Source organism: Larus michahellis, chromosome W, assembly GCF_964199755.1.
Source record: "Larus michahellis chromosome W, bLarMic1.1, whole genome shotgun sequence".
Classification (NCBI taxonomy): Eukaryota; Metazoa; Chordata; class Aves; order Charadriiformes; family Laridae; genus Larus; species Larus michahellis.
The window spans coordinates 18,975,247-19,002,131 of record NC_133929.1 but is presented as its reverse complement, the minus strand read 5'-3'; the positions used below and the strand labels follow the sequence as shown (position 1 = coordinate 19,002,131).

The 26,885-nt window shown below is 44.9% G+C and overlaps 1 protein-coding gene across 4 annotated transcripts in view; it reads left to right on the top strand.

Annotated features, from left to right (window-relative positions):
* LOC141735524 (transcription factor RFX3-like) overlaps positions 1 to 26,885 on the top strand; it is a 231,237-nt gene that overhangs the window by 60,591 nt on the left and 143,761 nt on the right. For all 4 annotated transcript variants that reach the window (XR_012584768.1, XM_074568461.1, XM_074568462.1 and 1 more), the window contains exon 3: positions 2,622 to 2,719. Coding sequence is in view for 3 of the 4 variants with exons in the window: in XM_074568461.1 (XP_074424562.1) it covers positions 2,622 to 2,719 (98 nt within the window). In the remaining variant the exon portion in view is untranslated. The remainder of the gene's footprint in view (positions 1 to 2,621; positions 2,720 to 26,885) is intronic.

The window sequence follows — 26,885 nt, the reverse complement described above, 5'->3', positions numbered from 1 at the left end:
TTACATAATCACAGAATGGTTGAGGTTGGAAGTGACCACTGGAGGTCATCCCCCCTGCTCAAGCAGGGTCGCCTAGAGCTGGTTGCCTAATAAAATGTCAAGAGAGCTTTTGAATATCTCCAAGGGGGGAAAATCCACAACCTCCCTGTGAAACCTGTTCCAGTGCTCAGTCACCTTCACAGTGAAAAAGTGTTTCCTGATGTTCAGATGGAACCTCTGTATTTCAGTTTGTGCCCATTGCCTCTTGCACTTTCACTGGAAACCACTGAAAAGAGCCTGTCTTGATCTTCTTTGCACCTTCCCTTCAGGTATTTGTACACGTAATGATATTCCCCCCTGAGCCTCTGGGCTAAACAGCCCCAGCTCTCTCGGCCAACTAGACTTTGTGCCACTGATCACCACCCTCTGGGCCCAGCCATTCAGCCTGTTTTCAACCCACCTCACTGTCTGCTCATCCAGCCCATATTTCAACAGCTTCTCTATGAAGACCTTATGGGAGACAGTGTCAAAGGCCTTCCTGAAATCTAGGTAGACTATATCCCCTGCTCTCCCCTGGTCTACCAGGCCATTTATTTCATTATAGAAGGTTATTAAGTTTGTCAAGCATGACTTTCCCTTGGTGAATCCATGCTGACTACTCCTGATTATTTTCTTGTCATTCATGTGCCGGGAAATGGTTCCCAGGATTAGTTGCTCCATCATCTTCCCAGGGACTGAGGTGAAGCTGACCAGCCTGTAGTTCCCCTGGTCCCCAGGAGTGATTTTTGCTTTCCTCCAGACCTCAGGCACCTCTCCTAATCACTATGATCATTTAAAGATTATTGAGAGTGGCCTCACAATGACATCAGACAGCTCCCTCAGCACTCATGGGTGCATCCTATCAGGGCCCATTAGGATAAGGTCTTTCTAATATTATACTAACTTTGTAAATGAAGCTTCTGTGATTCTTGTACTTAGTTAAGCTTTCTAGGAGGCTTAGTATGGTTAACTCTCTTTAAGCTTTGATTAAAACTTTTAAAAACTAGATATAGTTTATATCAGCATATATTTTCAATAAGATATTACTTATCTTTCAGTGTTACTATTTCCAATAATTCTGTTTCACTGAATATTTCATCTGTATTTTGGACTATTTTGTGATTCTATTGGATTGTATTTTTTCAGTTGAGTCTTATTTTGAAAGTAGAAGTCATGTAAGGTTTCAGAAAGGAAAGTTAGGGGATCAGCCTAGCCAAGGAAGAGGAGTTTGCTGCAATGTTTTGTATAAACTGAAGAGGTGATGCATATGTTGTGAAAGCTGATGCAGATGATTCTGCAGTGATTGAGACAGTATATGAAGGAGATACTGGTTTAGAGAGAAAAGAATAGATGATCAAAGTGTTGAGAAAAGGTCAGGAATTTTAAAGGAATTGAATGTGTAGGGTAAGGAAAAGGAAGAATAAAGATGTGAATCTAGTACACCACTATGAAATGTGATGAAGAATGTGGGTAAGATAGGAGCTTTTCCACTGTAGGAAAAGAAAGGGCTATCAGGCTTAAAAAGTAATAATAATAATAATAAATTGCAAGGAAAAGAGTGAAAAAAAACCAGAGAGATAAATAAAACCCAAGAAAGACAAGTGATGCAAATGAAAACAATTGCTTGCCACTAACCAACCGATGCCCAGCCAGTCCCTGAGCAGCAGCCCCCCTGCCAACATTCCCCCTAGTTTTATTGCTGAGCATGACATCATATGGTATGGAATATCCCTTTGGTCAGTTGGGGTCAGCTGTCTCAGCTGTGTCCCCTCCCAACTTCTTGTGCACTCCCAGCCTACTAGCTGGCAAGGTGATGTGAGAAGCAGAAAAAGCCTTGATGCTGTGTAAGCACTGCTTAGCACTAATGAAAACATCCCTGTATTATCAACACTGTTTTGGTCACAAATCCAAAACATAGCACCATACAAGCTACTATGAAGAAATTTAGCTCTATCCCAGCCCAAACCAGTACATTAGGTTAACAATGAAGTTTAGAATCTTGTTTTGAAGTATATGAGTTAATGGTGGAAAAGGAGGAATAGGAATTTTATAGAATGTAGTGAGGATGATGAAGGTGTTCTAACTAAAATGTTCTTGAAGAGCTCTTGTAGATGACTGCATCACATGCATGAGAACCAGACTCTTCTGGGATTACATTAAATTTTTTTAGGACCTACTCTGATAGGTCAAAGGTTGCCTGATAACAGCACATGTAAGTTGTGATTTAGAGGTGGTATTGTATAGAGTTAAATTGGATTAAAAAAAAAACAACCCAAAAAGCAGCATCTAGATGACCAAATGAAGTTTTCTTCCTTACTAAATATAGTTCCTAAGCTTGGTGTGAAGCATATAGTTCTTGTGCTTTCCAGATGGTTCTTTGTCGTTGAAAATACCCATATTCTCAAGGGCGTGCATCTCCAATGTTAGTACTCCACTTATCATATTACAGACTTGCAGCACAATATTACATTCTGTGTTATTTCATAATTGTGAGAGCAGGGATGTCCCTTGACTGAGAGTATTGTTTAGAAACTGTTAGATGAACTGAAGTCATTCTTTTTATAAGGTAAACTATCCTATATTTCTGGTGTTCTTGTTTACAGGTACAGCAAGTACAGACTGTGCAACCGGTACAGCATGTCTACCCAGCCCAGGTTCAGTATGTGGAGGGAAATGATACAGTCTACACAAATGGAACTATGTAAGTTGGTTATTGATAAAAATTAGAATGTTTACGAAAATATGAAGTTAAATGCACATTCTTTTAATGACATCAAACGGGCTACTGTATTTTAAGTATCAAAGAAAAATGTTTGAACAAACCTTTATTTTTTGTCATTTTAAATCATTATTTGGGTGAAAACGAGTTGAATTCACGACACGAATTAATCTAAAATGAATTCAGGTAATTGTTACAGCTGGACATAGTGTGAAGCTATATATGCATCATTTTGTTGTTTGGGGAAAAAACTTAAGTTTATGGACAAGTTTTAAGTTATGCTGATAGGAAGGATTATTTAAATTTGTCATATGATCATCTGTGTAATAAAGAAGTCTTCATGTGGGCCTCCTATTCTTCTAGTTGAAATTCTACTGGCAATTTCCTAAATTGCTGAGGCAGCTGCAGTCATTACTTACAGAAAACAATTATGTAATTTCTTTACTGTGTTTAGTGCAACGAGATAAATATTTTTTTTTTTCCAAAGGAAGGGAGGGAGAGGAACGAGAATATGTCCTTTTGCTTCTCTCTTAGACTCTTCTGTTTCCTGTGCTTTTCTTGCTTCAATGAACATGCTTTTGTGCCATCAAGTTCCTTTCTCCCACGTGCAAACTTAAAATCATAGAATAATTTAGGTTTGGTGCCAGCAAATAATTTGTTTGGTGCCAGCAAGTATGTAATTTCTGATGATAATCTGGCATTGACACAAAAAAGTCAACAACACTATTGGGTTCAAAGACTTATGTTAACACTTGCAGCATCCTCTCCACTGGCATATTTTGCCAATTCATTCCTCAGTTAACCTTTTCCCACGCACTGTCTTGTTGCCTGATTTTCTTTGCTCTTATAATATCAATCTTCTGTCCTAAATGGGTCTATTAAGATGTGCTTATTATTAAGAATGACCAATATGTCCTTGTTTAAGATACTGTAAAAACTGAAAGTCACTCTTAACATTGTTAAACTGTAATCAAAGACTGAAAATTTCTATGTAGAATGCTTTATCAGGCTAACTTGTTTTTGAAAAATGTCAGCCAAAGACACTGAACTGTTGAGGCAAAAGAAAACATATTTCTTCATCCACATTTGTATAAGTTTTTATTTTAAAAGCTCTAGTACTTCTACTCTTTCCGTTATGGACTTGAAACTGAGCAGTGATGTTGGGAGTCTGTGGTTTATTGCAGTTCATGAATTTTTGCCTGAGTTTATAGCTCAAATATATTAAGCAGAGGATTGTGTTTGGTTTACCCTACTTACATGTTAAATGCTCCAAAGGTGTGCTCCAGGTGGTCCTAAATGTGGCATCTCCTTGCAGCTGCTGCTTCTGCATTATATTAACTCTGGGTTCTAGTATCTAATCTATGAACAAAGAGTCTATTCTATTCCATACATAGTGCCTAGGATATATGGTTGAAGGAAGCTATCCTATTAAAACAGAGAAAGGAGCAAGTACTAAAACTGTGGTGGGAATGGAAAATGTTCTATGGCTATTAATGTGAATATTCTTTCATTCTCCTTTCATGGCTATGTGCTAGCCTGATTTTAACACAACCCTCAAGCCTTCCCAAGAGATCATTTACGCATGAAAACAGCAACTAGGGCCAGTCAGTGAGGAGGAAAGGAAAACATGAGTTGGCTGGTTAAGAAGACTGGGACTGTGATCCAGTAAGCAGGAAAGGGTTCTGGTCTTAGATAAAGAGATGGTGGAAATTACTGGAAAGGCAAGAGCCAAGAACCAGTGGGTGGAAAGAAGAAAGTATGGTGGCAGACATACAAATCTAACAAAGAGCCAAAATGCACAGCTGTCTGGGAAAAAACTTTAAAAAACAAAACAAAAATAGAAACACTGACCGGATAAACAGCTCAGAAAAGTTGTCTCCATACAGGTACAGGAGATGATGCCTATGTGATTTTCCTGATATAACTGCTAACGATTTCATTTGTAGATAGTACCTTAAAAGGAGATGGAAGGAGGAGCTGTCTGAAACAACATAAGTTGTAGTGCTATTTCATCCACCAGTAAACTGTATTTTAGTATGGTTGATAATTCGCCACAGAAAAATTTAGGTTGTAAGAGACCTCCAGAGGTGATCAAATCCAACCTTCTGCTCAAAGCAGGTCTAATTAGATTAGGTTGCTCAGGGACTTGTTCCATCAAGTTGTGTACACCTCCAAGGATAGAGGTTCCACACCCTTTCCAGGCAACCTGTTCTTGTATTTGACCACCCTCATGGAAAAAAGTATTTTCCTAATATCTAATCAGAATTTCCCATATTACAACTTGTGTTCATTGCCTCCTGTCCTATTGCTGTGCACCTCTGAGAAGTGTCTGGCTCTATCTTCTCTGTATCCTCCCGTTGAGTAGTTGTAGAGAGCAAAGAGGTAACCCCTGAACCTTCTCTTCTCCAAGCTGAACAGGCCTAGTTCTCTCAGCCTCTCTTCATATGTCATGTTCTCCAGCCCCCTAACCATCTTGGTGGTCCTCTCCTTGACTCGCTCCAGTATCTCCATGTCTCTCTTGTACCAGGGAGCCCAAAACTGGACACAGGACTTCAGATACAGTCTCACCTGTGCTAAACAGAGGGTAAGGATCACTTCCCTCAACCTGCTGGCTACACTCTTGGTAATACAGCCCAGGATGCATTTGTTCTTCTTTGCTGCAAGGACCAGGGGATGAAAAGAAGAAAGTACGGTGGTAGACACATGAATCTAACAAAGAGCCAAAATGCTGCTGGCTCATATTCAACTTGCTTTCCACCAGGACCCTCAAGTTCTTCTCTACAAAGTTGCTTTGTAGACAGTCAGCCCCCCAGTGTATATTGTTGCATGGGGTTATTCCATCTCAGATGCAAGACTTGGCATTTATCCATGTTAAACTTCATGAGGATCCCATCAGTCCATTCGTTTGGCCTTTCCAGGTCCCTCTGACCTCTAGCATATTGAGCACCTCCCCCCCCATTTGGTGTCATCTGCAAACTTGCTGAGAGTGCATTCTGTCCCATTATTCAGGTCACTAATGAAGACCTTAAACAGTATTGGTCCCAGTACTGATTCCTGAGAAACCCCACTCACAGCTGGACTTTGCACCACAGATCACAACTCCTTGAGCCCAGCAGTCTAGGCGATTTTCCACCCACCTTATCAATCACTTATCCAGCCCACATCTCAACAATTTGGTGATAAGGAGATTATGGGAGACTGTATCAAAGGCCTTTCTTCAGTCAATGTATACAACATCCACTGCCTCCCCGTGTCCACGGTGCCAGTCACCTCATCATAGAAAGCAATGAGTTTGGTCAGGCGTGATTTGCCCTTGTTAAATCCCTGTTGGCTGCTCTCAATCACCTTCTTGACCTTTATGTATTTACAAATAGTTTCAGGAGGATTTGTTCCATAACCTTTCTAGGGACTGAGGTGACACTGACTGGCCTGTAGTTCCCAGTATCCTCCTTTTTGTCCTTGAAGATGAGTGTGATGTGACTTTTTATCAGACATAATGAACTTTCCCCAGTTGCTGTGACCTTTTGAGGATGACAGAGAGCTGCCTTGCAATGACATCAGTCAGCTCCTTCAGCACCCTTGGATGCATCCAACCCAGTCTTGGCTTGTGTACATCTAAAAGGCTTAAATGCTCCTTAACTGCATCTTCCTAGCTACAGGAGACTCTGATTTCTAGAAAGCTCCAGCAGTTCTAACAGGCTCTATCAGCTGTTCTTGATTAAGAGCTTCATTGAGCTTTTGTTCCAGCTGACTCCTGATTAGGGACAGTCAAGCACACTTTCAGCAAATACTAGGGAGTGGCCTATATAACTGCCAGCCTGGAACAAAATGAACAGTCAGCAGTTTGTAGTGAGTGGGCTCTAGGAACTCTACAATGGTGGGAACCTGTTACAGAATCACAGAATGGCAGGGGTTGGAAAGGACCTTCAGAGATCTAGTCCAACCTCACTGATAAAGCAGGGCCACCTAGAGCAGGTTGGACAGGAATGCATCCAGGCAGGTTTTGAATATCTCCAGAGAAGGAGACTCCACAACCTCTCTGGGCAACCTACTCCAGTGCTCAGTGACTGTCACAGTAAAAAAGTGTTTCCTGATGTTCAGATGGAACCTCCTGTGTTTCAGTTTGTGCCCATTGCCTCTTGTCCTGTCACTAGGCACCACTGAAAAGAGCCTGGCCCCATCTTCTGTGCACCTTCCCTTCAGGTATTTATATACATTGATAAGATCCTCCCTGCCCCAAGAATTCTCTTCTCTAGACTAAGCAGTCCCAGCTGGGAGCCCAGAACTGGACACAGGACTCCAGGTACACAGTACTCGACTAGTGCTGAATAAAGGGGAAGGATCACCTACCTGGACCTACCGGCAATGCTTTGCCTAATGCAGCCCAGGATACCATTAGCCCTCTTTGCGGCAAGGGCACACTGCTGGCTCACGTTCAGCTTGGTGTCCACCAGGACCCGCAGGTCCTTTTCTGCAAAGCTGCTTTCCAGCTGTCTGGCTCCCCTGGCATGGGGGAGGACTTCCTCCCCAGGGGCAGGACTTGGCACTCCTCATTGTTGAAGTACACGAGGTTCCTGTCAGCCCATTTCTCCATCTTGTTGAGGTCCCTCTGGATGGCAGCACAACCCTGCGATGTATCAGCCACTCTTCCCAGTTTTGTGTCATCAGCCAACTTGCTGAGGGTACGCTCTGCCCCGTCATCCAGATCACTAATGAAGCCGCTGAACAGTATTGGACCCAGTATTGACGCCTGGGGTACACCGCTATTTACTGACCTCCAACTAGACTGTGCCACTATGACCACGGAATCCTCTTTGAGGATGGAGGACTGCTAGGCAGAGACAGGATCCACATGACCAAGTGGGGCACAAACAGCTTTGCCAACAGGCTGGCCAACCTGGTAAGGAGAGCTTTACACCAGGAATGATGGGTAAGGGATGACCAACAGTCAAGTGAGGAAGTCATAGACTGGATGGGCAAGCAAAGGATGTGGGGTAAACAGGAGGGACCTCATAATCAACAAAACCAGGTTGAAAGTGGACCACTTCAAGCATATGCACATAACTAAGGAAGTGTCAGGAGATCAGCATTATGGGAAAGCTTTCATGCCCTTTTGAGGAAATTGGTACAACTGGGTGCCTCTCTGAAGTGCCTGCACGCTTATGCATGCAACATGGGGGAAAAATAGGAGGAATTAGATATCCGTGAGCATTTGCAGGGCTACGATCTCAGGGATCACAGAGATATTGTGGGATGGCTCATACAACTGGAGTGCTGCAATGGATGGATGCAGAATCTTTAGGGAAAACAAGCCAAGAAGGCGCTCTATATGAAAGAGGAGCTGGAATGCATGGAGCTTTGCCTAGGAATGGATGATAAGCCAGTTGAGAGCTTAAGGATCTGGGTTAGATGACGTAGCAATGTGGGTGGTGTTGTGGGTATCTGATACAGACTGCCTCATCAGGAAGAAGTAGATGAAGTCTTGAGGTGGGTTGACCTTGGCTGACCGCCAGGTGCCCACCAAGCTGCTCTATTGCTCCCCCTTCTCAACAGAACGGGTCAGTCAGTATAGAGTACTGGCCACTTTTATCATTCAGCAATGTCTAAGGCCAGCTGAATGGCTTTTACCTCTGCAAATTGGCTCGATTCACCTTCTCCTTCAGTCACTTCTGTGACTCATCACGTAGGACTCCATACAGCAGCTTTCCACCTTCAATGCTTTCCTACAATACGACAAGATCCATCAGTGAACAGAACATATTGTTTCTCATTATCTGAGAGTTCACTATATGGCAGGGCTTCCTCATCACAAGTCACCACCTCCTCTGGTGGCATTCCAGAGTCTTTGTCTTCGGGACGATTGTGATCACTTCTACGATTCCTGCAAAATCTGGGTTTCCTATTTGAGCTCGCTGTGTGATTAAGGCAACCCACTTACTCCAGGTAGCATCGGTAGCACCAGGAGGAGCTGTGCTTCAGTACCAATTACTTCTGATGCAGCTCTAACTCCTTCATATGCTGCCAAGATTTCTTTCTCAGTTGGGGTATAGTTGGCCTCAGAGCCTTTGTATCCTCCACTCCAGAATCCTAGGGGTCGACCTCGAGTCTCCCTTGATGCTTTCTGCCAGAGGCTCCAGGTAGGGCCATTGTCCCCGGCTGAAGTGTAGAGCACATTTTTAATGTCCTGTCCTGTTCGGATTGGTCCAAGGGCTACTGCATGCACAATCTCTTGTTTAATTTGCTCAAAGGCCTATCATTGCTCAGGACCTCACATAAACTCATGTTTCTTTTGAGTCACTTCATAGAGAGGTTTCACAATCTGACTATAACCTAGAATATGCATTCTCCAGAAACCCACAACACCTTAAAAAGGCCTTTTTGTTAGTAGGTGGGGACATAGCTGTTATTTTGTTAATCACATCCATTGGGATCTGGCGACGACCATCTTGCCACTTAATTCCTAAGAACTGGATGTCTCCTGCAGGTCCCTTGACCTTACCTCTTTTTACAGCAAAACCTGCTTTCAAAAGAATCTCGATTATTGTCTTACCTTTCTTGAAAGCTTCTTGTGCTGTATTATCCCATACAATGATGTCATCAATGTATTGCAGGTGTTCTGGAGCTCCACCCTGTTCCAGTGCAGTCTGGATCAGTCCATGGCAAATAGTAGGGCTGGGTTTCCACCCCTGGGGCAGTCGATTCCAGGTGGACTGGATGCCTCTCCAGGTGAAAGCAAACTGTGGCCTGCCCTCTGCTGCTAAAGGAATAGAGAAAAAGGCATTAGCAATGTCAATTGTAGCATACCACTTGGCTGCCTTTGACTCCAGTTCATATTGGAGTTCTAGCATGTCTGGGATGGCAGCACTCAGTGGTGGTGTGACTTCATTCAGGCCACAATAGTCTACTGTTAGCTGCCAGTCTCCATCAGACTTTCGCACTGGCCATATAGGGCTGTTAAAGGGTGAACGAGTCTTGCTGATCACTCCTTGGGTCTCTAGCCAACAAATCAGGTTCTGAATGAGAAACAGGTAGTCTTGGTTAGTGTGATACTGTCATCAACGCACCGTGGCAGTAGCAATTGGCACCTACTGTTCTTCAACCTTCAGCAGTCCCACCACAGAAGGGTCATCTGAAAGGCCAGGTAAGGTAGACAGCTGTCTCTACAGCTAAGTCTCTATAGCTGCTATACCAAAAGCCCACTGATACCCTTTTGGGTCTTTGAAATACCCTCTCTTGAGGCAGTCTATGCCAAGGATGCACAGAGCATCTGGGCCAGTCACAATGGGGTGCTTCTCCCATTTATTCCCAGTTAGGCTCACTTCGGCCTCCAATACAGTCAGTTCTTGAGATCCATCACTCCAGAAACAGTAACAGATTCTGTCCCTTTATTATTCAATGGCAATAGGGTGCACTATGTACCAGTGTGCACCAGTGTCCACCAGGGCTTTATACTTTTGTGGCTCTAATGTGCCAGGCCATCAAATCCACACAGTCCAATAAACTCAGTTTCCCCTCTCCTCCTCCTGGCTGGAGGCAGGGCCCCCCTAATGTTGAGGACAACATCTACAATTAGCAGATGAGTTCCTATCTGGACCAGAGAACAGCTTACCATGGACTGGAGCAGCCACCCTCCTGCAAAAATTCCTTCTTCTATCTATCTGCTTTACCTTGCAACTCAAGCACTTGTGTTTGTAGGACCAGGGTAGGGTTGTTTTTTTGTTGTTTTTTGTTTTTTTTTTTGTTTTTTTTTTTTTTTTATCCCATTTACTCATATCCTCTCCATAGTCACAGAGGCAAAGTCGCAGCAAATCTCAGAGTGGGTCCTGTTTCTCTTTAATTGGTTTTATAGGAAGGTGTTTTTTCTTAATGACTGAGACATGGGTCTGTTGAGGGGAAGGGTGGGATTCTTTCTCCATCCCAGACAGTTTATCAAACAGTTTATCATTTTTCTTAGCTATTGCCTCATTTTGCTCAGCTATTGAATTGGTCATTTCCTCTATTTTCTTAGTCATTTTTTCCTACAGCTGCCACAGTGAGGGGATGAGAGAGACTGTCTTCATGCTGTCGTACCCTGTTAGCCACTTCATTTACAGGTGGTACACCAGCATCAGATCCTCCCCAAACCATTGTTGACAATGTATGGGAGTACATCAATGGTGCACTCTGCACAAGCTTCCTTAGCAAAGATCATTTGCATGGCATTTCATCAGGGTCTACGTTCACCTGCCAGTCACCATAAATCACCTCTCGAACAGACGGTTCCCTCAGGTACTTGATACCTTTCTCCATGCTGGTCCACTTACTTGGACAGCATTCCATGTCATCCTTAAAGGGATACCTGCCCTTTACAGCTGATAGCAGTCACCTCCAGAGACTGAGAGTGTTTGACTTTCTCCCAATCGCTTTGTCAATACCTCCATCTCTGGACAGGTTTCCCAACTGCCTGGCTTCTCTACCTTCTAAGTCTATGGAATCAGCCCCATTGTCCCAGCATCGGAGCAACCGGGAGATAAGTGTCTCCCCTTCTTGACGACTGAAGTCCTTCCTCACGTTTCTCAAATCCTTCATAGAGAAGGATTTAAAAGTTATCTCTACATCTGAGTCCTCCTTCTACATTGATGCTGCCTGAGAAGGACCCTCTCCTTTATCTGCTTTAGCAGGACCCTTACCTTTATCTTCATCAGAAGAACTCTCTCCCATGCTGTCTGGCTTGAGCTGGTCTTTGTTGTATGTGATAAGGGAACAAGCTGAGCTCCTTTTCTGCTTTGTTGCTGCCCAAGAAGGACCCTCCCCTGGATCTTTATCAGAAGAGGCAGGGGAAGGAACAGATTTCCTTTTCTGCTTCCTGGTCACTGGGGCAACTTGTTCCAGTTCTGTTGGAGTTTGAGTACCAGCAGTACTCATTGGTGAAGCAGCTGGAATAGTGACAGTAGTGGCTCATGCTGAAGTAGGCGGCAGAGTAACTTTTACCACATGCTGCTGAGTGGATGGCGGGAGGGGTGGGGTGGCTGGCATGGCCAATGCTGCTGGGGCCAGTGCCGCAGCTTCCCCCATTACAGACGGGGGCAGAGGCATAGCTGGGGCCAGTGGGGGAGTAGCTTGGGGAGTGATTTGCGTCTGTGCTGGCTGTGAATTGACCCATGGGATTTGAGTAGCAGCAGCACATGTCATACAATACACAGTACTGCACTGACTTTTAACACAAAACCACCCCTGCAACACATTCAGGAGAACCAGGAACAAAATCACAATCTTTAAGAAGTAACATTCATTTTCAAATCAGCCCGAGAAGTTTCCATCCCCTAGCTCTTTGACATAAGCATTAAAGGGCAAGCTAAACCTTCCCCAGGTGAAACCAAAAGTGTAATTAGTAATAAAATCCATCATGTGATGCCCAAAATATGCAGGTACAGCCATTATCCAAGTAACCATATTATACATCTGAATGCCAAACCATACAAAAATAGCATGTTTAAATCACCACATACAAATACAAAGAGCAAGTAAACCATGCAACATATTCAGCAAGTTCAGCAGCATTGTATCTATTAACTTCAAACAATGCTCTCTAAAGGCACGATATAACATTTCGCTTAGGAATGACATTCCCTGAGAAAACTGGAAGCTCATGCCCCACGTTGGGCACCAATTAATCTGTCATGGTTTAGGGCTGGGTTGGCCAATGACAAGACAACAGATGCTCTCCCCCACCTCTCACTTCAAGGAGAGGAAGAAGAGAGATAAAGAGATTCTTGAGTTTTGAAAAAACTAAACTACTTTAATGAAATATTAGTAATAAAGTTTAAAAAAAGGAAATAATAAAATAGATACAATATATACAAATATGCACAAAACCAGGTCAAGCTCCCAGGGAGATGTCACTGGCAAGTACTGGGAAAGTTCCAGATTGAACTCAGTGACAAATGAAACACACCGATGGGGATCAAAAGTCAGATGAGCTGAGAGGGCCCTCCTCAGACATCAATCATTAAAGACCAACAAAAGAGGCCCAACCACCCACACCAAAAAAAGTCCTTATAGAGAACCCAACATAATCCCTTTAATCCCTCAGTTTTTATACTGAGCATGGCAGATGGGATGGAATACCCTATTGGTCAGTTTGGGCCACCTGACCTGTCCACAGGTGCAACCCCTCCACAGGGTAAACAACCAAGTCAGCTGACCCTGGTTGCCACAGCAACAAGTGTAAGCAAGAGCCTCTCTCACTGAACAGAAAGTTGGCTCTGCTTCACCCCAAATCATTACCAAAAGCCTAAGCACCTACATGCTCCAAACATTCTTCAAGTTGATCTGGCTATCATCAAAATTGCCAAAAAGCTGCTCTATTGTTCCCCCTTCTCAACAGAACGGGGGAGAAAAATGGGATGAAAAGCTCGTGGGTCGAGATAAGGACAGGGAGATCATTCAGCAATTACTGTCACAGGCAAAACAGGCTCGGCTTGGGGAAGATTAATTTAATTTATTGCCGATTAAACAGAGTAGGATAATGAGGAATAAGAACAAATCTAAAGCCACCTTCCCCCCACCTCTCCCTTCTTCCCAGGCTCAGCTTCACTCCCGACTCTTCTACCTCCTCCCCCTGAGCGGTGCGGGGGGACGGAGAATGGGGGTTGCGGTCAGTTCATAACGCTTTGTCTCTGCCTCTCCTTCCTCCTCACGCTCTTCCCCTGCTCCATTGTGGGGTCCCACCCGTGGGAGACAGTCCTTCACAACCTTCTCCAACGTGGGTCCTTCCCATAGGCTGCAGTTCACAAACTGCTCCAGCATGGGTCCTTTCCACAGGGTGCGGTCCTACAAGAACAGACTGCTCCAGTGTGAGTCTCCCCACTGGGTCACAGGTCCTGCCAGAAGCCTGCTCTAGCATGGGCTCTCCACGGGCTGCATCTTCCTTCAGAGCACACCCACCTGCTCTCGCGTGGGGTCCTCCATGGGCTGCAGGGTGACAATGTGCTTCACCATGGTCTTCACCCTGGGCTGCAGGGGAATCTCTGCTCCGGCACCTGGAGCGCCTCCCCCCTCTCCTTCTTCACTGACCTTGGTGTCTGCATAGTTGTTTCTCTCACCACATATTCTCATGCCTCTCTCCCAGCTGCTGTTGTGCAGCAGGTTTTTCCCCCCCCCTTCTTAAATTTGTTATCACAGAGGTGCTACCAATGTCTCTGATTGGCTCTGACTTTGTCCAGTGGCGGGTCCATCTTGCAGCTGGCTGAAACTGGCTCTTTCTGACATGGGGACAGCTTCTGGTGTCTTCTCATAGAAGCCATCCCTGCACCCCCCACCTCTACCGAAACCTTGCCATGTAAAGCCAAAACAGGTCTTCTTCAGGCAACTGGAATAAGCCTCATGTTCACGGGCTCTGGTTCTCATGAGAGACTTGAACAACCCCAATATCTGCTAGAGGGACAACAAAGCAGGGCACAAGCAACCCAGGAGGACAGTTAAGCAGTGCAACTGGTTGCCCAGAGAGGTTTGTGTAGTTTCCGTCCTTAGATGTTTTCAAGACCCAACTGGGTAAAGCCCTGAGCAAACTGGTCTGAATTCAGCACTGACCATACTTTGAGCAGGAGGTTGGACTGGAGACCTCCTGAGGTCCCTTCCAACCTGAATTATTCTTTGATTCTATATTATGTAACAATTATTTAGTTTCTGATTTACCAAACAGAACTGACCACTTCACCTAAGACCCTTTCAAGAAACTTATGATCAGCAGTGAAAATTCTTTTTGGCATTCCTACAGGTTCATCAGTAATTGCAACAATTGTTTCCTATCTCCTGAAAACTTTCATCATGAATTTTCCGCCTTCAATTTTTGCCTAAGTGCTTTTGCTTTTAAAGAGCAAAACCCTACAGGAAATGGCAATTATTGCAATACTGCAGTTTCCTCAAGTAAGCTCGAAGTACCCTGAACCGTTGCCAACGTGCTGTTTATTTTAGTTCTGAAGAACAAAATGCAATGTGCAGTGTTCAAAGACAGTATCAATAAGCAATATATAAGAATGTGTTTAACTACTTGCTCTTACTGCTGTGAAATCTTGGTGGTGGAGAATGAATGCTGCTACAGTAATGAAGAAGAAAAAATTAGAAAAGGGAAATCATATTATCTTTAAGTGATTTTTTTTTCACTACCTCTAAGAAGAAACAGTCCAAGTAAAGACTGGATTTTGTTTATGAGGCAAAACACCATGTTTGGTAGAGTAAGAATTAATGGTTAATGGAAGTCACCTAATATGAGAAATGCCCTTTTTCAACTTGAGTAATCGATGAATCCTGTAATTAAGAACTTCTGCTAGCAAAGTTAGCCAATCATCTGCTTAAAAAGAAAGAAATATTTTATTTTTCACAGCATCCTTTTCTTCAAATTTATAGTGATAACTAGTTTATGTAACTGCCCCCAAATGTGGATGCTCATTTGCAATTTAATTTGGATTTATAAAATTTCTGTATTAGCTCTATGGAACAGGCTTTTTTTGTCCTTTTTTTTTTGTCCTTTTTCTTTCTTGAGGTTTCCAGGCGAAGAACAAATGTTCTTTTGTACTGTCAATCATCTAACTCACTTATGCTTCTACGTAAACATTTTTGTATGCACTTACTAATTAACTAAGCATTCACTCATGTTAATTTATTACTCGCAGAATAAGAAAAAGTCAAAGTATAAGGAATACTGTAAATAATGTGTCAATGATATTTAGTTCTTTAAGGAAAATATTATTTTTTTTCTGGACAAATGCTATGTAAAACACCTAACATAAGATCCTTTTCACCCACCCCACTGTATTACAGGATGATCTGTTTGAAAAAATAAGTGTGGAAAGAAGCAGCTCAGTGTCATCCTGATTTTAAAAAAAGTCTTTAGCTATGAAGAAAGAGGAATTTTAAATTCTAAAGAAATAATATTCCCTCTTTCTAGCTAAACACTATATTATTAGAGGACAGTGATGTATAGAGTGATCACAAATTTCTAATGAGCTCTGAAAATGACACATTAAATTAAAAAAAATTGTTGTCCTCTGTCCTGTAAATAGAGGTTAACATACCCAGCCGTTACCAAAAGCCTAAGCACCTACGTGCCTCAAACATTCTTCAAGTTGATCTGGCTATCATCAAAATTGCCAAAAACCTCTTCCAGAGAATCTTAAGAACAATCTGGTGCAAAATAAACGGCCTAAGTTCATTCTGATAGTTTGCAAAGTGTTACTAAACACACATTAAATGATGTAGCAAAAAAAGTTACGAGGAGAACATTTATTTTAGATAAGCATTCAAAAAGCTTGGGTTCTCATCTGAAATCTCTCTCCTACACAAATCTCACAAATAATAAGATTTTGCAGTCTTTCCGGTACTTGTAATTGCTGAAATTGAGAAATACAATGTGAAAAATATGTTGAACATAACTTCTCTGCCTGGAATAGGAACTCCCAAACAAGTTTGTTACTGTCCATCTTGTCATTTGTGAAGAGATAAAAAGGCCATTCTCAGGGGAAAGGTTCTACTGCCAGTAATACACAGTGGCTCTGGTCTTTTGCTAGAACTGCTGCTGCTGCTAGGACCCTGCAGCCTGAACCCTCAGCTGTATTGAAGGAGGATCAGGTGGTCTGTGCTTATTGGGTTAGGAAATGGCGAAGGCAACAGGAAGAAGGCTCCTGCTCCACCTGCATATATCCAACTAAAGAACAGGCTCAGTACCTTCGAAGCAGATGAGGGTCTGGGAACTCTGTCCAATGAAGCAGCCAAGCTAGCTAAGCCTGAGCCACGCAGCAGCACCAGAAGGAAGTGGCAAGTGATAATAGTGGGAGACTCCATGCTGTAAGGGATGGGGGTCCGCATCTGCCAACCTGACCTGCTGTGTTGGGAGGTTTACTGCTTGCTGGGGGTCGGATCCGGGATGCTGTGGAGATATCGCCAAGGTTTGTCCGACCCTCGGACTATTACTCCTTGCGAATCTTCATGTGGGCACCAACGATACTGCCAGAGGAGACCTGGAGCATATCAAGTGTGACTACACGCATCTGGAAGCAATGGTCAAGGGCATGGGGGCCCAGGTAATGTTCTCCTTGATCTTTCCAGTGAGAAGCAAGGGCTTGAGGAGGAATGGAAGGATCCTGTGGGTCAACAGTTGGTTGCCCGGCTGACGATGACAATGTATTTTATGACCATGGGGACCCTTTTTTAAGGATTGAAGACTGCTAGAGAGAGATGGGATCCACCTGACCAAGTGGGGCAAAACCATCTTTACCAACAGGCTGGCCAACCTGGTGAGAAGAACTTTAAACTAGAAATGACAGGGGAGGGAGATGACGACTCACAATCAAGCGAGGGAGTGGTGGAATGGGTTGGCAAGCAAAGGGTGCAGGGTGTTATGGAAAAGCTTGTAATCAGCAAAACAGGGCTGAAGGGGAGACGCTCTGCTGGACGCAATTCTTACAAGCAAGGAAGCTTTTCTTACAATTCTTACAAACTGGTTGGTGATGCGAAGGTTGGGGGGGGAAGCCTGGGCTGCATTGACCATGAGATGGTGGAGTTGAGAATCCTGAGAGGAGGAAACAAGGCAAATGGCAACTCCAAACTTCAGGAGAGCATACTTTGGCCTGTGCAGGGACCTGCTTGGAAGAATCCCATGGGAGACAGTCCTGGAGAGCAGAGGGGGTCTAGGAGACCCGTTTGATATTCAAGGATCACCTCCTCCAAGCTCAAGAATGGTCCATCACAACGAGCAGGAAATCAAGAAAAGGTGACAGGTCTGCACGGACGAACAAGGAGCTCCCAACTAAACTCAAACATGAAAAGGAAGCATACAGGAGCTGGAAAAAGGGGCAAGTGACCCAGTCCAAGTGTGCAGAGATGGTGTTAGGAAAGCCAAAGCCCACCTGGAGTTGAAACTGGCGAGGGATGTGAAGAGCAACATTAAGGGTTTCTACAGGTACATCAGCAGCAAAATGAAGACCAGAGAAAACGCGGGCCTGCTGCTGAATGGGGCAGGAAACCTGATGACAAAGGACATGGGAAAGGCTGAGGTACTGAATGCCTTCTACTCCTGAGTCTTTACTGATAAGGATTGCCTTTGGGAATCCCAGGCCTCTGAGACCAGAGGGAAAGTAGTCTGCAGCAAGGAAGAATTTTCCTCAATAGAGGAGGACCCAGTTAGGGAAACATGTAAACAAATTGGAGATGCACAAATCCATGGGACCTGATGGGATGCACCCATGAGTGTTGAGGCTACTCTCAATTATCTTTGAACAGTCATGGTGATCAGGGGAGGTTCCTGGGGGCTGGAAGAAAGCAAATGACACTCCAAGCTTCAAGAAGGGCAAGAAGGAGGATCTGGGGAACCGCAGGCTGGTCAGCCTCACCTCTATTCCCGGGAAGAGGATGGATAAAATAATCCTGGAAGCCATTTCCAAAGAAGGTGCTTGGTAGGAATCAGCATGGATTTAGGAATGGGAAATTATGCCTGACCAACCTGATAAGCCTTCTACAATGAGTCAACTAGCTTGGTGGACGAGGGGAGAGCAGCGGATGCTGTTTATCTTGACTTTAGCAAGGCTTTCGACACTGTCTCCCATAATATCCTCATAGACAAGCTGACAAAGTACAGGTTAGATAAGTGGACAGTGAGGTGAACTGAAAACTGGCTGAACTGCCAGGCCCAGACGGTTGTAATCAGAAGCATAAAGTCTAGCTGGAGGCCAGCCTCTAGTGGTGTCCCCCGGGGTTGATCCTCGGGCCAATACTGTTTAACAACTGCATTAATGACCTGGACGATGTGACAGAGCGCACCCTCAGCAAGTTTGCAGATGTTCCAGAATTGGGAGGAGCGGTTGATAGACCAGATGGCTGTTGTGCCATTCAGAGGGACCTCGACAGGCTGGAGAAATGGGCAGACAGGAACCTCATGCAGTCCAACAAAGGGAAATGCCAAGTCCTGCCCCTGGGGAGGAACAACACAATGCACCAGTACAGGCTAGGGGCTGACTGGCTGGAAAGCAGCTTTGCGGAGAAGGGCGTGGGGGTCCTGGTGGACAACAAGCTGAACGTGAGCCAGTAACGTGCCATTGCAGCAAAGGAGGACAATGGTATCCTGAGCTGCATTAGGAACAGCGTTGACAGGAGGTTGAGGGAGGTGATCCTTTCTCTCTGCTCAGCACTGGTGAGGCCACACCTGGAGTCCCGTGTCCAGTTCTGGGCTCCCTGGTACAAGAAGGACATGGGCATACTGTAGCAAGTTCAGCGAAGAGCCACTGCAGTGATGAAGGGATCGGAGCATCTCCCATAGGAGGAGGTGCAGAGAGAGCTGGGATTGTTCAGCCTGGAAAAGAGAAGGTTCAGGAGGGGTCTTATCAATGTGTCTAAATACCTGATGGGAGGGTGTACTGAAGATGGAGCCAAACTCTTCTCAGTGGTGCCCAGTGACAGGACAAGAGGGAATGGGCACAAATTGAAACATAGGAAATTCCGTTTAAACTTAAGAAAAAATCTCTTTTACTCTAGGGTGGTCAAACACTGGACCAGGTTGCCCAGAGAGGTTGGGGAGTCTCCATCCTTGGAGATATTCAGAACCTGACTGGACAATGTCCTGAGTAACTTGCTCTGGTTGATCCTGCTTTGAGCCGAGGTTGGGAGGGGGTTTGGACTAGACAGTCTCCAGAGATCCCTTCCAACCTCAACTACTCAACTGTTCTATGGTTCTGTGATTACACTTGAAGTCACCATGGCAGAAGGTGTCATTTACAGTATCAAAAATAGCTTTGCTAGCTACAAGGATAGCTGAGGCTCCATGTCTTAAAATATTAAGGCAACTTTATAAAGTGATTATTGTTTGGTCCACAGAAAGGATATAAAACTTAGTATTTACAAGGATTATACTGGATTGTAAATAGGAAATTTCTTTTTAATATTTAACACAGCATGCAAAACATGCAATAAATGTTTTAGGAAGGAATTTAAACTACAGGCACCAGTTCCAGGAAGATCAACCTGAACTTTGCAACTGATAAGATGTTAAACCAGGGGGGATCCCAAGCACCAAACTGGGAGGGATGTAGGAATTGATAGAACTATGCAAACTGATGAAGGGACTTGCAGGGGGAAGGGGAAGCAGGGAGGAACAAAGAGGGGGGATAGACAGAAAGGGGGATAAAACAGGTCAGTCACGGGTAAAACGGGGCCAGTCAGTACGCTTGTCTGGCTGAGCCCTGCGCCTGATCACTACAGCCTGTCCTATTTTCTTATATTTTCTTTTAAAATCTTTTCTTAACTATCGCTCTGCATAATCTCACTCTCTGTCCCTGTGTATGTGTGCTGCAAGGAACAGGTGTCAGCTGCTGGTGAGACCTCTGTGTGCGTGAGTGAAACATGGTGCCCAGCTACTGGAGTCAGACTGGGGGGTGTAGGCACGTTGGGGCCTGTGGTGTCAGCTATGGGAGTGAGTGAGGGTTCTAGCATCAGTAGTTGGAGGGGCCATAGCTCTCTGGATCATCATCATAGAATCATCATATGGTTTGGGTTGGAAGGGACCTTTAAAGGTCCAACTCCCCTGCCATGGGCAGGGACACCTTTCACTAGATCAGGCTGCTCCTAACGCACCCCAGGATGCGGTTTGCCCTCTTGGCTGCCAGGGCACACTGCTGACTCATATTGAGCCTGCCGTCAACCAGCACCCCCAGATCCCTTTCTGCAGGGCTGCTCTCCAGCCACTCCTCTCCCAATTCATACTTGTGCCCGGCGTTACTCTGTCCCAGGTGCAGAATCCAGCATTTGGACTTGTTAAATTTCATGCCATTGATGATTGCCCAATGCTCTATCTATCTAGATCCCTCTGCAAGGCCTCTTGTCCCTCAAGAGAGTCAACAGCACCTCCCAATTTGGTATCGTCAGCAAAGTTGCTAATGGTGCATTCAACTCCTGCATCCAGATCGTTGATTTAAATAATGAACAGAACTGGCCCTAGAATTGAACTCTGAGGAACACCACTGGTGACCGGTCGCCAGCCAGATGTAGCCCCATTCACTATAACCCTTTGAGCCCTGCCATTCAGGCAGTTCTTCACCCAGCGCACCGTGAACCTGCTCATCCCACAGTTGGACAACTTGTCCAGAAGGATGCTGTGAGGGACAGTGTCAAAAGCCTTACTGAAATCCAGAAAGACTACATCCACTGCCTTCCTTTCATCCACTAGGCGGGTGACCTTATCATAGAAGGATATTAAATTAGTTAGACAGGACTTTCCCTTTGTGAACCCACGTTGGCTGTGCCTGAGGATTGCATTATTCTTTCAATAGCACCCAGTATAGCCTTCTCCATAATTTTTCCAGGAATTGAGGTTAGACCAACAGGTCTGTAGTTCCCTGGGTCTTCCCTCATGCCCTTCTTGTAAATTGGAATAACATTGGCTAGCTTCCAGTCAGCAGGGACCTCCCCAGACTCCCAAGACCTTTGGTAGATGATCGAGAGGGGTCCTGCCGTAACATCCTCTATGAAAAATCACTGTTCCTGCAGTCATGGTCCTCCAACTCAGGGGACTGGGCAGCCCAAGGTCTATCAGTATTATTAAAGGCTGAGGCCAAAAAAGCATTGAATGCCTCCACTTTTTCTTCATCCCTATTAGTCAGGTGACCATCTTCAACAAATATCGGTCCAATGTTTTCCTTAGAACTCCTCTTGCTATTAATGTACTTAGAAAAGCCCTTCTTGCTGTCTGACACAACACTGACCAGTTTCATCTCTAGTTCAGCTTTGGCCTTTTGTGTCTTCTCCCTGCATAAACAAACCACAGTTCTGTACTCTTCTTGCAAAGCCTGACCTTGCTTCCAGAGATCATACAATTTCTTTTTCCTCTTGAGCTCCACAAGGAGTCCCCTGTTCAGCCAAGCTGGTCTTCTGTCCCGCTTGCTTGACTTATGACACGCTGGAATTGCCTGCTCCTGTGCTTCTAAAAGGTGGTTCTTAAAAACTGACCAGCACTCGTGGACTCCTAAGCCCTCAAAAGCAGATTCCCTGGGAACTCTTCTAAGTAGCTCCCTGAATAGCTTAAAGTTTGCTCTCTTGAAGTCCAGCGTAGCAACTCTGCTCACCTTTTTTCTCATTACACTGAAAATTTTAAACTCAACCATTTCGTGATCCCTGTGGCCAAGACAGCCACCTACCATCCCATCCCCCACGAGTCCTTCTCTATTCACAAACAGCAAGTCTAGGAGGGCATCTTTCCTAGTTGGCTCACTGAGTACCTGTGACAAGAAGCTATCTCCCACAAACTTCAAGAATTTCCAAGACCTGCTCATCACAGCAGTATGATATTCCCAGATGATGTCTGGGAAGTTGGAATCTCTCATAAGGACAAGGGGCTACCGAGCCAGAGCTTTCTCCTAATTGCCTATAGAATAACTCATCAGTGTTTATATCCTGGCTGGGCGATCGGTAGTAGACACCCACTACAACATCTCCTTTGTTTTCCATCCCCCTAATCCTCACCCAGAGGCTCTCCACCACATCATCGCTAACTGTAAGGTCTGTACAATCAAACTTCTCCCTTACATATAGTGCGACGCCTCCACCTCACCTGTCCTGCCTATCCCTCCTGAACAGCCTGTAGCCAGCCCTCCATCCCAGCACTCCAGTCGTGGGACTCGTTCCACCATGTCTGACTACTACCAATGATATCATAGTTCTGGGAACTAACCAGTGCTTCCAGTCCATCCTGTTTGTTTCTCATACTGCGTGCGTTGGTGTACAAGCATTTCAGATATGCTCCTGAGCCCTAAATCTAAATCTGAATCTACCCTCTTTCAGTTTAAAACCGTTGCCCCTTGTCCTGTCACTACAAGCCCTGGTAAAAAGTCTCTATCTGCCCCCTTTATATATTGAGAGGCCGCAATAAGGTCTCCCCAGAGCCTTCTCTTCTCCAGACTGAACAACCCCAACTCTCTCAGCCTTTCCTCATAGGAGAGGTGTTCCAGCCCTCTGATCATTTTTGTGGCCCTCCTCTGGATCCGCTCTAACAGAACTGGATGCCCCAGAGCTGGATGCAGTACTCCAGGTGGGGTCTCACGAGAGCGGAATAGAGGGTCAGAATTGACCTGCTGGCCATGCTTCCTTGTATGCAGCCCAGGATGCGATTGGCTTTCTGGGCTGCGAGCGCACATTGCCAGCTCATGTCCAATTTTTCGTCCACCAGTATCCCCAAGGCCTTCTCCTCAGGGCTGCTCTCAATCCATTCATCCCCAGTCCGTATTAATACCGGGGGTTGCCCCGACCCAGGTGCAGGACCTTGGACTTGGCCTTGTTGAACTTCATGAAGTTCGCATGGGCCCACTCCTCAAGCCTCTCAAGGTCCCTCTGGATGCCATCCCTTCCCTCTAGCAAATCAACTGCATCACTCAGCTTGGTGTCATCCGCAAACTTGCTGAGGGTGCACTCAATCCCACTGTCGACAGTGTTGATGAAGATACTAAACAGTACTGGTCCCAATACGGACCCCTGAGGGACACCACTCGTCACTGGTTTCCACTTGGACATTGAGCCGTTGACCGTAACTCTTTGGACGTGGCCATCCAGCCAGTTCCTTATCCATCCATCAAACCCATATCTCTCCAATTTAGCGGCCAGAATGTTGTGGGGGACCGTATCAAAGGCCTTACAGAAGTCCAGGTAGATGACATCCGTAGCTCTTCCCTTGTCCACCGATGCAGTCACTCCATTGTAGAACGCCACTAGATTAGTCAGGCATGATTTGCCCTTGCTGAAGCCATGTTGGCTGTCTCTAATCACCTCCCTGTCTTCCATATGTTTCGACATATCTTCCAGGAGGTCTCCATGATCTTCCCGGGCACAGAAGTGAGGCTGACTGGTCGGTTGTTCCCAGGGTCCTCCTTTTTACCCTTTTTAAAAATGGGTGCAATGTTTCCCCTTTTTCCAGTCACCGGGGACGTAGTCTGACTGCCATGACTTTTCAAATATCATGGAGAGTGGCTTGGCAACTACATCGGCCAGTTCCCTCAGGACCCTGGGATGCATCTCATCGGGTCCCACGGACTTGTGTATGCTCAGGTTCCTCAGGTGGTCTCGAACCTGATCTTCTCCTATGATGGGAGGAACTTCATTTCCCCAGTCCCTGCCTTGAGGTTCAGGGTCTTGAGAGACGTGGGAGGAGACATTGACAGTGTTGAGTACCATGTCGGTTGTCACAAGTTATCCCCTTATTTATTGGGGCGGGGTTGTACATTTGCTTTAATCTTCCTTTTCTGGCCAACCTACCTGTAGAAGCCCTTCTTATTATTCTTCTCATCCCTTGCCAAATTCAGTACCAGCTGCGCCTTAGCTTTCCTGATCCCATCCCTACACCTCTGGGAAGCGTCCCTATATTCTTCCCAGGATACGTGTCCCTGGTTCCACTGCCTGTGCATTTCCTTCTTGCACTTTAGTTTGACCAGGAGGTCCTTACTGGGCCATGCTGGTTTCCACCTTCCTTGCCTGATTTCTTACATGTGGGAATCAAGAGCTCTTGCACTCTAAGAAAAATGTCCTTGAAGAGCTGCCAGCTCTGTTCAGCTCCTTTATCCCCGAGGACAGCCTCCCAGGGGGTCCCATCCACTAATTCCTTAAACAACTGAAAGTTTGCTCTTCTAAAACTCAGAGTTCTGACTCTCCTCTTCACCTAGCCCATATCCCTCAAGATTGTGAATTCCGCCAGGGCATGGTCACTGCAGCCCAGGCTGCCACCAATCTTGAGATCTCTAATTAGTTCTTGACACCTCTAATTAATTTTAGGCTCTTGATATATAAGGTTCAACTCGTAAAAGCAACAGTCAGTTGAAACCTAAACAGTTCAGCTTAAACTGTGATGTCAAACACTGTCACGTCCCACTCTCGGGAAAGAGGGGGGGTAAGTGACTTCAGATTCGTAAATTCCCAACGGCGCAGACTAAGGTGAGATAAATCTCAAGGTCCATATAGAAACATTTATTAGCTTCCCAAAACGATTAGTATAGGTCTTAACAAGTCCGTGATAATTGGTTAGGTATACGACAAATTATGGCAAATGGTGAGGTATGTATTGTGTTACTTAACAACAGGTATAGGACAACTTATGGCAAGCGGTACTTAAGATCGTACTTAAGGTCGTTACTTAACAACTCTAACCGTTACTTAACAACCCTAAGAGAAAAGAGAAAAGAGAAACTGAGGGATAGAGAGAGGAAAAGACAGAGATAAAGAGATCACCGGTCCTGGTTCCAGCGTCTTCTTCAGGGAATCTTCCCAGGCACAATCTTCTTTCTTGGAAAAATCTTCCCAGGTATGGTCTTCTTTCTTGGGAAGAATCTTCCCAGGCACGATCTTCTTCTTTTGTTTCTTCTTTGTTCCCCCGTCTAGGGGCACTTATTTTCCCCTTTTATGTTTGCTGAATTAGCATGGTCCACCCCCCTTGCTGAGGACAGCCTCATCTCAGGTTTCTCCCTTCTTCCAGGTGACACGTAGCATGATTTGGGTGGAGAGATGAGTGCCGTAGTCATACATGTTTAGCATGATCTCTGTAATCTTCATTAGCATATGCAGGGGTGTGTGCTTTCATATGCATTTCACGGATAATGAAGCAAAGGTCACTCATCGGACACAATGGCCTCGAGAACTGAGAACTAGCAAGCTCACCACACGAGTGGCAGAACTATCTTGTCTTCACAAGACAGTTCTCCCACACTTTCAGGCGCCAGAAGCGTTAGCCTTATCAGTTCTTTGAAGGCCAGGCCTGCATTATTTATTTCCTTGTGAGTGTTTGAGGCATTCCATTGAAGGCTCGGAGGGCCTTCTGCCCCTTGTCAGGGACTTTATGGTCCATCTCTTACACCACCCCGTGGCTCAAACACTCCAAGATTTTCTTCAGCCGTTGTGATCTGAACATAGTGTATAGGTGTAGAGGAAAGAGAAGACGGAAAGAAGGAGATCATACATATAACTGCTGTAAGGCCTAGCATTGAATCACACAATATCATAAGGGCAATATTTACAAACCGTTTTCTCCACCTCTTCACTTCTAAGGATTCCAAGATGGAACATATCCACAAGCCCAGAGTCCCGTAATCTGGGTACTTTGATTCTGATCTTCCTCAGCCATGGTGATTTTAATATAGCGGATGGTAGGAGAGAAGAGAGAAGAGGAAGAAGATAAGAAACAGGTGATCATACATTGCATCGCAGTAATCCCTACCATTAAGAATATAAATCCGATCAACAAAACAATTCCAATTTGTGCCAGCCACTTTCCCCACCCCGTGAGTCCCAAAGTTTGCAAAAGAGAAGAGATCCATGATCCAGGACTCAATCCATCGAACCAATCCTTCGGTTGGAGCGATTGGAACAATTCTCCGGTTTTATCCGTGACTTCCTTCATCCTTGCACGGGCTTCTTCTATGGAGGTAGTGGCGTTGTGGATGGTAATACAGCATTCTCCTTCAGTCAGATTTAGCATGCCACACGCTCCTTGTTCTTTAAGCAACAGCATGTTCAATGCTAATCGGTTTTGGAGTGTCATCTTGGAGACTTGTTGTACCTGTGCGTTTAATTCTCCAAAAGCATATCTAAAACATATTTAACTGGGAATACCATTTACTAGAACTATTGGTTAAGGACTGATAACAAATTTGATTCCATAAATATTCTCAAACAGAATTGCTCGGAAGTTCATACAAAAGCCCTTGAGTATTAAAATCCATACCCTGTTACTTTTCGATGGTTGGCCCTCTTTCTGGTCAAGAAAAAGGGGACTTAATTTATTTTCAATGTTTTCGTAAGATTTAGACTAATCATTGTAAATTTGGACTCTTCTGGTGCAGAACCAGGGAGGGTGATGTACATCCCCTAGTCCGTATGGTTCCAAATATGCATAAACCTTTGTATCAACTCCCATGCCAAACTGGGATTCAGATTAACAATTGACTGAGACAAGATTATAAATACACTAAATAAGAATACAAATTTTCCCACACCATCTTTCCCTAGTAAAGTACAAGAACAAGCATAATAAAAATCAGACAAGCAATGCAAGGAATAACCCACTTAACAATCGAAAACATAAGTCCCACGATGATTGTTTATAACCTGTAAAACATATATAAAGCAGAAAATAATTAAAAAGGTGGAG